The 14,722-nt window shown below is 41.6% G+C and overlaps 1 protein-coding gene across 1 annotated transcript in view; it reads right to left on the minus strand.

The window, feature by feature from the left end:
• GRHL1 (grainyhead like transcription factor 1) overlaps positions 1-11,698 on the minus strand; it is a 28,394-nt gene extending 16,696 nt beyond the window's left edge. The window contains exons 1-7 of the mRNA XM_075863892.1: positions 11,679-11,698; positions 4,012-4,198; positions 3,378-3,442; positions 2,663-3,050; positions 2,191-2,267; positions 1,178-1,334; positions 78-189 (exon numbers count right to left, since the gene is read on the minus strand). Of these exons, the coding sequence (XP_075720007.1) occupies positions 78-189; positions 1,178-1,334; positions 2,191-2,267; positions 2,663-3,050; positions 3,378-3,442; positions 4,012-4,198; positions 11,679-11,698 (1,006 nt within the window). The remainder of the gene's footprint in view (positions 1-77; positions 190-1,177; positions 1,335-2,190; positions 2,268-2,662; positions 3,051-3,377; positions 3,443-4,011; positions 4,199-11,678) is intronic.
• Positions 11,699-14,722: the final 3,024 nt, after the last annotated feature.

The following is a 14,722-nucleotide window of genomic DNA, read 5'->3' on the forward strand; positions in this document are numbered from 1 at the left end:
ATAACCAGACAGGTCAGGTAAAACCTGGACATATTTCAATACTAGATCAATGTATTTACATGGGTCATGTATCTCACCTATATCGATGCATCGCTGTTTGGCAGTGTGCTGTCTGGAATGCCAATACTTCCAGTGGCGAAGCTGGTCTTCCCGGCATTTATCATCAGCAAACACAACCATAATGACACTCTAAAAGAACAGGGTGGTTAGACGAGGTTCATCAGTACAATTATATATAGAAGCACGCACACCTGGCATAGCAGTAAACATTTAGGCTGGATTAACTCGTGGTATATTTTTACACCGCAGATTTGGACATAAGGAATCCACTGCAAAAAATGTGGATATTGAGGCAAATTTAGATGCGGAAATGCCACGACTAATCTGCATGGTAAAATATGCCACGTGTGAATCCAGCCTTATAGGGGTTGCCCAGTATTAGAAAAAAGGGTCTACTTTTTTTCCAGAAACAGCACCAAGTAAATAGGACAGAGCTGCAATAGCGGATACGAACCATGGACAAGAGTGGCGCTGTTTCTGAAAAAAAAAGCAGGCCCTTTTATCCAATCCCAGAACACCTCTTTAATGTTTGAAGATGCCACCAACAATCTAATGGAGGCCTCCCAACAGTCCCCTGGTGGCAGGTGTCGGCGGAAATAAGCATCAGACAGGATTTCAAAATACCTAAGACTGCGTTCCTTTTTCCGTTTTTCTGTTACCTCATAGGAACAGAAAAATGAAAAAAAATAATACAACACCGGATCCTTCCAACGGCACCCAACAGAACTAATTGACATTCCATCATTTTACCAGAAAAAAAAAAAATATACCACAATGCTATTTTTTTAGCTTTTTTTTGCCGCTCCAACGCAGATGTGAACAAAGCCGATTACTATCTGTCAGTGACTGGTCTCCCTCCCCCACTGAAATAAACACGCACCCTCAGTTGAGCAGGTATGTTCCTGGAGAGGTCGTGGTTGGCTAGATGACTGTTCAGCCGATGGCTAGATGACTGTTCAGCCGATGGCTAGATGACTGTTCAGCCGATGGCTAGATGACTGTTCAGCCGATGGCTAGATGACTGTTCAGCCGATGGCTATATTACCTCTACTTGCTTTACTATTTTGACCAACCAACCTATACATACACGTTGATCACCAATATAGGCAAACCTTACCCGAACTTTGCTGATTGGATGATGGATCCCTTTATTACTGCCAATTTCCTTCAATGTAATTGGATAAAACTGACCCTTGTTCAGATAGGTCATAGTGCTGTCGCCTGGCTTTGGTCGGAGAGATTTTGAGGCTTCAAGCGTATATTCAAAATTGTTCCTGTGTTTAAATGAAGAGGAAATAAAAATCTATAAAAAGTACATCATGCCCTATTGTCAGAAAAATGGCAGCAACATATAATGTGATTACACCACTACATAATGTATAAAGACTTTTATGTGGATTTCCAGTTTCTTCTGATTTTCTTTTCCGCCATTTTGAATAATCATTTGGATTGCAGAACATACAAATTCTTAACTACTTCAGGCCCATCCAGCCTTAGGCCTCATGCACACAACCGTAGCCATGTGCATGACCGTGATTTCTGGGTCGGCCAGTCACGGAGTGACAGCCGCGAGCCGCCCGCAAATCGCTGGCTGTGTACTTGGCCGCGGCCATTCTCTCCGGGCTCCAGGGCCATGCACGGACCGTGAAAACCACGGTCGTGTGCATGGCCCCATAGGAATGAATGGGGCCGCAATTCTCGCGTGGATTTTCGGGGGAATTGCGGCCGCAAAAGAACGTTCGTGTACATGGGGCCTGCTGACAATGCCTCATGAGGACAAGCTGAACAGCAAGTGATTGACAGACGCAACTCTTTAATCGGCCACAATCACTTATCTAATGCAGAAGACAGAATAGTTTATGATGCCTCCATATCGGGGAGAATACGTCCATATTATGGCGTCCGATGGAATACAGTGCTATATTATTCCGCTCAGATTCTCTATGGATCCAACAGAGAAAAAAAAACTCTGTATGAAATCAGAGGCCAACAGGAGGTACAGCGTGGGCCAATAGACTTCTATGTATTCGTGTCATATTACGGCTCTGTACAACTTAAAAAAACTTGTATAAAATTGCGATAGGCTTTAATAAATAAAACAAACACATTAGTCCCAAATATTAAACTTACCCAGCAACAGGATCAAAAACATAGTCTTCAGAGCTTACACTGCTCATCCGTAAGTTAAGGTCAGATGGAAAGAATACCTTTAATATAAAAAGAAAGAAATTATAAGCATATCAACAGGGGGGAAAAAAGAAAACACACAAAAAAATAAAATATAACTAACACATTACATTGTATATCGAACACAGCTCTGTGAAAATATCAAGACAGGGTGCCAGACAATCTAGCTTTGATCTTAGCTCCTTCCCAATAGAATTTTTTTATTTTCTAAAAAATGTTAAAATAAAAATCGCAAGACTCCCGGGTTGAAGTTAATGTGAGGATTTATCCAAGGATATATTCACACGTTGCGGTCATTTTGCACCACAATATGACTGCAACCTAAGGAATGTATCTGTAGATAAAAAAAAAGAACTTTTTGGCTTTAAAGTTAACTAAAAACTCTAAGATGTGTTATAAGAGAGTCGCCCTTTACCTCCTGAACATCATCTTTGTACGTCTCAGAGAACGTGGAATCCGGAGTCCTCCTCTGAGAGTTGGGTGCTTGGCTGTTGGAGTTGTAGTGGTCAGAAGGGACGTTATGATCAAACGACACAATGCGTTCCACAGCCTCAGAATGGTATACATTTGGTTGAATGCCCACAGTGAAGCCATGGCTCTGGGATTCTGTTTTGATGGCATGAGTTGGCATGGATGTAATAGAGACTGTGGCAGTGGTATCTGGAGCAGCCAGGTGTCCTCGTTTGTCCAGGTGATTGGTCACAGGAAGTAAGATGTTAAAAGGCACATTGGTTTTCAAAACTTGAACTCGGTTTTCACCGTTGCAAATCAAGGGGGAATCGTTGATATGTGGCATACCATTCCTGGAGAAAGACAAAAGCCGCAAGTTATAATTTTATGACTTTGAAGTTCTAGATCAGCAGAAGGCTACCGCTCGGGGAGAGAGATGGACGCTCGGTGTGCCCACTCTCCAAACCAGTAGCCATGGTGGTTACTTCAGCATCTATGGTGACAGCCCTTAACGTTCTCCTGGCATTTAGGAGGCATCAGAGGTCTCTCCCGGTACCTCACTCCCCCTATTGAAATGTCGTGCCCATTAGTTTGAACTGAATGGGTATATTTTTGGGTGTGTCAGGGAAGATAACTGTTGGTAGAAGATCAGCTATCTTCTGGGCATGGACATAACCAACCTTTTATTGTGTTCTGCCTCGGTGTGTTCATGGTCTTGTTTAGTTGAGGAATGTCGCCTGGGAACCTGTAAGAGAGATATGGTTGCTTTTTTTTGCAAATCTGGATACCACAAAGAGGTCAAAAATACGGCTTGAGCCCAGTAGGTTTATAAATGATAGACACCCTGATCTCTTCTTACCCTTCTAAACTCAGCAGAGTGCTCTAAATAGTTACTAAGGGGCTAATAAACTGCTTTAATGCAAAATCTCGACAATCCACACTGCAATACTTAACCCCTTCTATGCTGGAGGTATATGCCACCGCTTATGACCTTGCTGCAAAGCGTTTACAGAGAGTAATGACGTGTATTTCAAAAGCAACATCTCAGCTATCAGAAAGACTCAAACTTGGAAGAATAGCGTCATCGGTGTTGCAGACATACCAATTGCGGTCATCTACAACACCTTGATGGTCCATATAAGAAAGAATGTATGTGGTGAAATGACATCTTCAAATAGCACAAAAATTTAATGGTGGTAGATGGAGCTGGACTATATGTTATATAATGTAGATAGATGTGCCAACATTAGGTATGGTGATATCCAAGCTTTGCCAATGAACACTAGAGAGGACCACGTGTAGGGATATCAGTACCTTGTAATAGTCATAGAGCAGACCAAGTGCGGCAGCGCTATCTTCATCTCCATTGATGCTCATCATGGCTTTGGTGGCTGCAGTCAGGGGATTTTCCAGGAAAGATTTCCAGGCCTCATCCTCGGTGGTGTACGAACGTCTCTGCTGGTATAGGGAGTCATTCTGGAGCACCAGCACAGGCCGCTTACTTGAAGGAAAGAGAAAACTTTGTTACCAAATAGAAGTACAAACATAATGTGGAACACGATCATTCCTACACAAGCAAAGTGATGAAAGAGCAAAAATATGTTCTGCATAAAAAAAAAAAATCTTTTATAATGAAAGTATAAAAACAAAACCTGTCTATTTGTTCTGATCAAATCAAGCCGGCTAAACCAGAAATGCTTGATGATACATGATAACCAACCCACGTACCTGGAAATACGAATCGAGGACAGAATACCATCAAAATCAATGGGTAGGGAACCCGTACCCCCAAACCAACGTAAGACTTTATGTACCACTGAGGCCATCCTTGAAGAACAAGGAAGCCCCATCTCAGGTTGGCTCCACCATGTAATGTTATGGGTGGGGAGAGACTGATAAAGGGTTCCCCCACTTTATATAGACTTAACAATTTCATCAAACAACAGAGATGGGAACGGTCTTGAGGGTCACAATTCCTTTGGAGATCTATGTTCGGTGGCGGGTGAAGCAGCGCTAGAATAGAATTTAGCTATGGGGTACCTCTTCTCTATGTACACCCATGTCTAGGACTATACCCGGTTACTAGGGTATCATTATTAGGAATACAGATGAGTATTTGGGAGTATAGCAAAACTTTTGGGCTGAATCACTTTTAGTATTGACTGACAAATTTTGTTTCCAAATGAGGATTCGTTATCATACAAATGAAATAGGACAATGACCAGAGAAACTCTTTACAAAGAGACTGCCAACATGGCTTGTAATGTCTATAGCCACCAAAACTGCCTCTACTAAGTGACTCGTGGCCTGTATTTGCAAAGAATGGTGGACTGTTGTGGGTTAACCCAACAAAGGACGGATAACAATCAGGGAGAAAGTAAGAGCTTGGATTACGAAGTTTCACCCAAATAATCTGGCACCTTCTGGTCCAGACAGGCGATTCACTATATGGGCTCATGCACACGACCGTTGTTTTCTTCAGTCTCCTATCCGTTTTTTGGGGGATAACATACTGAGTCATTTATTTTCATGCAGCCATGCACACATTTGTTTTTTTCGGATCAGTGTGTCCGTTCCGCAAATTATAGAACAGGTCCAATTCTTGTCCGTATTTGCAGTCTGTCTCACATTCTAGTGTATGGGTCTGCAAAAAAAAAACCCCAAAAAAAACAGACAACACATGGAAGCCACTAGGATCCGTGTTTTGAGGTCTGCAAAACGGAATTGGTCGTATACACAAGCCCTTACCTGGTCCACTTTATGTTCAAATAAATACAGGCTCAAATACGGATATAGCAGTGCTGAATTTGTTATTTATAGTGAACTTGTCATGAGCACCTGTCAGCTTTTACAGCGGCATTCATAAGATAACGGTTAGGCCTTCACACGAGCATGTCCGATTTACATCCGCGAAAAAACTGAGTTTTTTTCATGTATATGACTGTGTTGCGTCAGTGCGGTTTCCAAGTTTCATCCGTTTTTATCGTCTGTCTTTCCTCTGGAAGCACTTCTTGGTTTTTTCACTTTTTTTTTCTATACATTGCATCAGAAACCGGATGAGTGAAAAACGGACAGCACATGGTTGCCATTCCTGTGCTGTCCGCGTTTTTCACGCACCCATAGACTTTAATGGGAGTGTCTGATCTGCAAAAACGGACCAGAATAGTATATACGGTGAGCTTGACGCAACAGACGCACGCTCTGTGAAAATAACACAGATGTGTGAATAGCCTTATTGAATTTCATTGGGCAGTTGTTTAAACGAACAGCTAACGGACATGAAATACGCTCATGTGAATAAGACCTTAAACGTGTGAGTGCGCATAGTGGCCATTATAGGGCCCTGCAACCTGGACTTATGTGCACTGTGTGGGCACTACAGGATTGCGGTTATTTCAGATCGCTTTTGATCTATACATAGGACTGTATAGACCTCTATATGGACATTCGGAGCTTTTATTGTAAAGTCACTATAGTAATGTTTCTCTGTTGTAACAGTTGACTGTTCATTTGATGTTTAGGTCATTTGCACATCAAAAACATAGCCCTTTTCTGAGCAATAAAATGCACCCAGCTGAAAGATGCTGGGCGCTGATAGTGGCATTAACATCTAATCCACGCTGGCCGGTCCCATAGTAATAAATGCCAGCGGTGGTTATCCACAGATCACAGCAAAACATTAACTGGATCAAGAGACTGTCAAAAAAAAAAAAAAAAAAAAGACATATACAGGAACAGCAACTCAACACTAGTAGCACATACGCCCCACTATATATAGGATTTTATAATAAACGCATTATGATGTGCAATTACCATGATTCATTGCGTATTACACCGCCCATTTCCATCCACTATTCTGCTGTCTTACAGATAGGTGGTTCCTAACTTTTAATTCAGCCACATTTAAGTGCCTTTAATACATCTTTATTAAACTGCCCTCACGTAAATGCATCTTTGAAAATCTCAATTTACACCGATAAATTATTAGGAGAAAGGAAGTCGGAAATGTGTCAGTCTTTACCGCAGTTCTGGCATTATATTCATCATCAGTGTGAACAGCGCTATATGTCCTTATAAGAGAGATTAATTGTAGCACTACAGAAAAGATGGGTATAGCACAACATATTGTTTCCAGGTTTACTAGTTAACAGATAAATCTGCCGGGTTCTCTAAGAAAGTCCCATAGTACCGTGTCCAACCTAGTCCTGGAACTTGTATTATATATACTGCATTCCACCCCTGAGACTAGAATGGCAATACAATCCAGTACGTATTGAATACCTGCTAAAAGAAACTAGAGGTTTACATTACATGTTAGGTAAAGTGATCCCCGTATACATACGCCCTGCTGTACATATTCTGGTTTTTGAGATATGACCCTGGGCAATGCTGATGTAATGAAGTTTTTTCTAGTGAAAACTTAATATTCCATCTTACAATAGAGGGAAATTCACACAGTCTACTGTACAGATATCAGCATTACAAATCCCTTACCGAATCCTTAAAGGGAACATGACATGTTGAAAATGCAGCACAATTTATAGTCAGCGGGTTATAGAGCAGGAGGAGCTGAGCAGATTGATATATATATATATATATACACCGTTGTTTTATGGAAAAATAGTCTGTATAATTTGTGTTTATTTGAGCTAAATTCCTGCTCTTTTTATGCTTAGGAGTCCAGTGGGCGGTCCTCCTCGGTAATTGACAGCCATTTCTCTATGCACACTCACAGGGAAGGCTGTCAATCACAGGAGGACTCCTAAGCATAGAAATAGCAGGGATTTGGATCAATAAAAAACACAAATTATGCCAAATATTTTCCCACAAAACTATATATCAATCTGCTCAGCTCCTCCTGCTCTCTAACATGCGGTCTGTAGATTGGACAGAATTTTCAACATAAAAAAGAAAAAATGGTAATGGTAGGCAGTACTCAGTTCACGGTGTAGATGAATAACCAGTGTTATTTTCCAGTATACAGCAACATTTCCGCTTGTGTAAGCCTTTATCAAGGTATGTTTAATCAAGCCGAAATGTCGCTGTATATGGGAATAAAACACTGGTGATTCATCTACACCGTAAACCGAGTGCTGCCTGCCATTGCCATTTTTTCTGTACTACTGGTTAGGCTGGAACCAAACCCTTGGTTTGGCATGCACCACTATTCTACCAGGTAATATAAGGAGTACTGTTCCCATCCCTGCTTCTATTACAATTTTCAACATGACTGGTTCCCTTTAAGAAAACATTTTAGGAAATCCATAAAATTGTCGTTTCAGATTCATTACTACTTAACCCAATGTAAAAAAATAAATAAAAAAATACTGAATTATTTGATATCGGTCCTCTTACAATTCAATTGAAAGTAAACACTTCCATAAGGATGAGGTCAACACTACTGTTCATCCTGATCTTCCTGGTCCATGAACAGAATCACAAAACGGACACAGGCAATAATGAAAGCGAGAAAGTACGGGGAGATAACTATACAGAACAATGCAGGAGTCAAATCTCATATGTACCAAATTGTATAAAAATCATCGATCATCCTTCCTCGTCAACCCGTCCCTTTTTCCCCCCTTTCTTACTTTGGTTCCGGTTAGGACTATATTGTATGAGGCATTGTGCTGAATTTGATTATTTTGGTTGTTAAACACTACATAAAAAGAATAAAATAAAAAAATAAGAATTCTATACCAAAGTCTAAAGCTGGATGACAACACATACCGGCATTGTGAGGGAGGATAGGGATGGAGATAGGGATGGAGATAGGGATGGAGATAGGGATGGAGATAGGGATGGAGATAGGGATGGAGATAGGGATGGAGATAGGGATGGAGATAGGGATGGAGATAGGGAGGGAGATAGGGAGGGAGATAGGGAGGGAGATAGGGAGGGAGATAGGGAGGGAGATAGGGAGGGAGATAGGGAGGGAGATAGGGAGGGAGATAGGGAGGGAGATAGGGAGGGAGATAGGGAGGGAGATAGGGAGGGAGATAGGGAGGGAGATAGGGAGGGAGATAGGGAGGGAGATAGGGAGGGAGATAGGGAGGGAGATAGATAGATAGATAGATCTACATTTTGGTTTTTAATTGAACAGGTTCCTCCACAAGACATTGGAAGAGCTGAAGAAACAACAGGTGTTTGTCTTGTGTACCCTCCCATTACAACATTCAGTTGAAACGCACAAATGCCTTGGAGGTAATCTGCTGTCTTAAAAAGGTGAACACCAAGCCAGAATGAACACTGCAAGAGCGAAGGCTTGCCAGAAACTGCTTTCCCACACACACTGTAAAGTCTATAACATTTAAAAGGGAAACAAATCATAAAACAAGCTGCACTGACGTAAAATATTGTGCTGTTAAACTGACGGACAATAATTTTGTATTGTTCATGCTTCAGTATAGAGGTCAAGATATAGAAGTCCCTACAACTCCATGAATACAAACAGGACTAGGTTGTTATTCTGAAACTTTTTCTAACACTAATAACCTACTACTGAGCCTGTAGAATATTTACAACTGCTATGGAATAGCAAGTAACATTTATGTATCTATTTGAAAGAGAAGTTAATAATAGAGAAAAAATATTGTGCATGTCATTTGTATTATAGATTTATAGAATACAATTTGTAATGCATGAGATATATATAATAAAACTATTTTTTTTAATTTAATTCTAAAACGAATATGATGGGTTAAATACGACCATACATTTTTATAGAGAAAAGTATTGCATTTTTATCAAACACAGTAGGTAAAATATTACATATTACAAAAATCAAATAAAATAGAAATAAAAATCGAAAACTTTTGTATAAATAAAATAGCGTAAATTACTAATAAATACAAATACCAAAAAACAAAATATGATTTATTTATTTTTTCGATTTGTGTATGTTTATCTCCACAACAAATCATTTTTATTTTTAACTATATGATGTAGTTAATCGGAGTATTTGCTTTTATTGTTCCGTTTATTTTACTGCCACTACTAGAAGTCATCATTTATCATATTTTGGAACAAGTATAGATGAACCATAAGTGACTCACAAAATACGCAGGGAATATTAGGCGAGGAGGGTGTTGCTTTGGTACTATTTTTATGGTTTTTTGGAGGCCTCTGGTTTGAGGGAACCACCGCTTTGCTGTCAGATCTTTCACTAGAAAGCAGTGTAAACAACTGGATTGAAGCGAGATCTTGGATGGAAATTGGAAAAAAAACAAAAAAACAAAAAAAAGTCACCCTGGAAGTCTTTGTTTGGATCAGTTTCTACGGATTTGGGGGACTAAAGAACTGATGGCAGACACCAATTGTTTCACTACTACTATTCTTCTATGACCAACGCCTTGTAGGGCTCAGGTTTCATCCAACTTTATCAACCTTGAAGACACTTTCACAAGGGGAAGGGGATCCTGCTTCTATGATCAAGCGATCTAGGATTCACATATGTGCCACCCACATCACACCAACCACAATTTGCCACTCTGCACATGAACCTTTTGTTGGCAAAACATTACAACTGTAACATACACTTCAGGTCAATGGACAAACAGAAGTATGTAGCAGAGCTGAGTTTGTAACTTGCCATACCACTATATGAGATCAGAAGTTTATCTGTGGCTTTATGTAGGATTGCAGGTAAACTGATCTGAACACAGAATTATCACAATGTACACACAATAATAGGTTTTGTTTAAAAGGAGTTTTATAGGTTATTCACCTGTGTGACATCTGTACCAGTCATCTTTCCTTTACTACAGGTGCCAGTTATATGAGCAGACGTTACTGGCGTGCACATAGAATAAGGAGAGGGGATAAAGGTCTATATAAAGAACAGCTGGTTGTAAAGTATAGACACCTCCAGTCATTTAAGAAATTAAACTAAGCCTGAGATTTATATATATATATACACACACACACACACACACACACACAGTTTGGAAGCTGGGAAATATTACACCAATTATTATAGATCCATGGGACATATTACACCTATAATAGGTATATGGGGATGTAGTCCAGATCTATGGGGACAGAGTATGCCTATAATATAGGTATATGGGGGACATATTATAGATGTTTGAGACATATTAGACCAATAATAAATATACGGGAACAGATTATGCCTATAATAGGTTTCTGTGGGACATATTATAGATCTTTGAGACATATTACAATGATAATAGGTAAATGGGGACATATTAAATATCTATGGGGACAGATTATGCCCGATTATAGATCTGAGGCATATTCCACCTACAATAGGTATATGGGGACACATGACCGGTATTTTAGGTACCTGGGAGGACATATTATAGACCTTTGAGACATATTACACCTATAATAGGTATATAGGGACACATTATAGATCTGTGGGTACATATTACACTCAAATCAGGTATATGGGGACACATTATCTATGTTTGAGACATATTACACCTACAGTATAATAGGTATATGGGGACATACTATAGATCTACGGGGACATATTACACCTATTTTATGTATATGGGGAGTTGGGGGACATAATATTAGAGTTCTATGGAAGATATCAGACAAATATTTAGACCTATCAGAATGACGGATTTTACACTGGTACAGCCACCAGCCAGTATTGGCACTGCTAAACTGGGATTCATACCAGTTGATTCAGCAATCGATACCCAGCCACCAATGGATCCCCTAGCATAGAGCACAGACAGGCACTGGTATATACTCAGGGTATATGGATATAGATATGTAGTGCCCCTGCAGGGATCTAGGTGATACTAGATCAATAGAAGAGCTCCAGCTTCACTTACTGAACCTGGGCTGTCAATAAGAAGAGATGAGGAGGATGAGGCAGGTGCACCAGTACAGGGGGGACAGTGCGGGAGCCTCATCCATACATCCAGCAGCTGCGGTATAGAAGAGTCTGGAGAGCAGCCCGGGACAGCTGGCACAGCACATGGTACACACGGCGCCGGATCACTTACTTGTCGTAGTCTTGTGTCATGCTGTCGCCCGTGTCGGTGGAACTGGACTTTCTAGTTGGGACAGATCTGTCGCTGGGGACGGGAGCCCGGGCGCCGCACAAACGGGTTTAGTCGGCTTTTCTCGCTTTTTGAGCTTGGCTGTGATTGAGAGGGAGGTTTACTGACTGCAAAACTTCTGATTGGCTGGCAGCTTCCCCCTTGGAGGGGGCGGGGACACTTTACAGCGCACTGATTGGTCGCTGACACAGGTAGAACGGTGCAACGTTCCGGAGGGGATCGTGTTTCCTGGAGACGCTGTCAAAAACGTGTGAGTTGTACTGGGCTCTGACACCTCACCTGGACACATCAGAACCGGTACTGGCATGTAGGGCATCACATCTCCGCTGGGCACGAACTGGCATTCAGGGCTTCATATCTCAGCTGAGAGAACTGGGCAATGGCATCTTACGCATCACTGAGAGACTTGGGCACTGGCAGTCAAGGCATCATATCTCATCTAGGAATTGTAACTCAGAACATTGGACACTGGTATTCAAGGCATCACATCTCAGTTGGACACTGGCACTGAGGGAAATGGACACTGGCATCACATCACAGTTGGACTGAGAGTACTGGACACTGGCATGCGGGGCATAACATCTCATCTGGGTATTGTCTTTTCAGAAAACTGGCATTCAGGACATTACATTTCAACTGGACCCTGGCACTGAGGGAACTGGACACTGGTATTCAGGTAGTCACCGCTTGTCTGGATGTTGTCACTGTTATACCTGGACACTGGCATTCAGGGCATTACATTTCACCTGTGTATATCCACTGAGAGAAATGAACATTGGAATTCAGGGAATCACAGCTCAGCTGGACACTGGTCCTGAGAGATGGGGCTCTGCCACTTAGGGCATCATTCTCTAGTGAACATTATCAGCACATTGACACTTTGGGTTCTGGCATCTCATTCATACACAGGCGCTGAAAGCTATATAGGAACTAAGGCAGTGGATCAAATGTCAACCAGATTTCAGCACCAAGGAAATCTATTTAAAAATGAGGAATGTTCCATCTTTGGAAAATGAGCACTGTACGTTCCCTGCAGGATGCCACCAAAAGCATCATATCTTAAATGGATATTGGCACAGTGGGGATTCCAGCTAGACACTGGCACTAAGAGTACTGCACACTGGCATGGTGGGGATCCCAGCTAGACACTGGCACTATGAGTACTGCACACTGGCATGGTGGGCATCATAGCTAGACACTGGCACTAAGAGTACTGCACACTGGCATATAGAGGGGATCACATAATTCAAAACTACTGGCACCCAAGTGAAAAAACCCACTTATACATGAAGTGTAACACATGGGCAGTGTAGCAAGAGTTGTGGTTGTAGAACTGAATTACTGCAGAAGAACTACATGGAATCAATGGACAACAACTGATAGGAAGTACCGTACGATACACTTATAACGCACAACAACTCATTTATTCCGTGGTGACCAAACAAGCAATTAAAGGGTTACAAATTGGAGCTGGCCCTAGAAAGAGCAGATCACCAGTATACATTATATAAGGGGCTCTTGTATGTTCACTGATCACCATTGTATCCTATTACTATATAAGACAAGAGAGGACGTCTCCTATGTTCTAAAGGATATAAACATCTATTGTGTCTTTTAATGTCCCTTATACATGTAACATCCCTTCCACACAAAAAAAAATCGGAATCACAACTTTCCTAGACTGTAAATTAACATTGGGTCTACTTATTGATTAATATTGGAGAGGGAAATGTTACCGTATATTCGGGAGGATTTGCCATTCAGTAGTCTGGGAAGAAATGGATTTGCCATTCAGAAGCCTGTAATGGCGACTATATTGTACATCACAAAAGGACTGAACAGATTCTTTGAGAGCTTGGCAAAAGAAAACGATTTCAGGACTCTTGTCAGAAGTTTTGATCAGTGGGATCCGGTTCCTGAGACCCTCACCGATAGCTGAAATAAATTTGGTTTTTATCAGTTCTTTGTCATCACTCCTGGTAGAGGTGGGGTTTGCGGTGTACGGGCTACGAACTTTCCCAGGAGAGCCAATAAAATACTGACCAGTGCCAAAAGGGCACATCCACGGCTGTACTGGGACCAAAAAATAGTTCTGGCACACAAACCCCACCAGCCCACATTCAATACCGGTGCCAAACCCCCCCCCCCCCCCTCATACAGCAGAAAAATGGCAGCTTGTAAAGTGGACTGCAAAAAAATGTACCTTACCTGGTCGCGCCCCTCCCTGAAATATTATGTAAACCACAACATCAACATAAGATGGAAAATAAAATTGAAACATAGAAACACCTAATGAAGTGATCAGGGACAGGAGTAATCCCGCTTTTTCAGGGACAAGTGTTCACCACCACTATACAGTACAAGCAAAATTATAACTAATAATACCGCCATACAATGCCCATATAGCGGTCAGATACCAGGTATACACTGGCGCTCTGCAGAGTATTATCACGCTGCAGACTATACAAGGGAATGCAGCTATAATCAGACACAGTCACCGGCAGATGACATGTATGTTTAAAGAGAACTTTTCACCTCCCCATACATGTGCAGCTGAGTGCCGCATGTAATGGGCAGGGCTGCATAGATCCTGGGGCACTTTAAAAAAAATTCCTACCCTCCTCCGTTATTTAGATATTGGTGCCGTTATATTTTATGCGCAATATTTAAATAGCCCCCTGAACTGTCAACAGGGCGTGTAATTGGCAAGGGGGCGTGTTACTATCGCTGTGACACTGTCCAATCAGCTACGGACAGTGTCACAGCAAGAGCTGGGGAGAGGAGAGCGTGTGCGCGCCGCTCCGCCACCACTGAACAGAAGAGGGGAAGAATGTGAATTCTTCTTCTTCTGTTCTGTTGCGGCGGGAGTATCGTCAGCAGCGGGGTCGGAGCTGTGTGCGCATACGCTCTCACTCGTCAGCTCTCGGCAGACAAGGACGACAAAACTGTGTGATATTTCGCGAGGGATCACAGTCTTGTCGTCCTTG

Source organism: Rhinoderma darwinii, chromosome 4 (assembly GCF_050947455.1).
Source record: "Rhinoderma darwinii isolate aRhiDar2 chromosome 4, aRhiDar2.hap1, whole genome shotgun sequence".
Classification (NCBI taxonomy): Eukaryota; Metazoa; Chordata; class Amphibia; order Anura; family Rhinodermatidae; genus Rhinoderma; species Rhinoderma darwinii.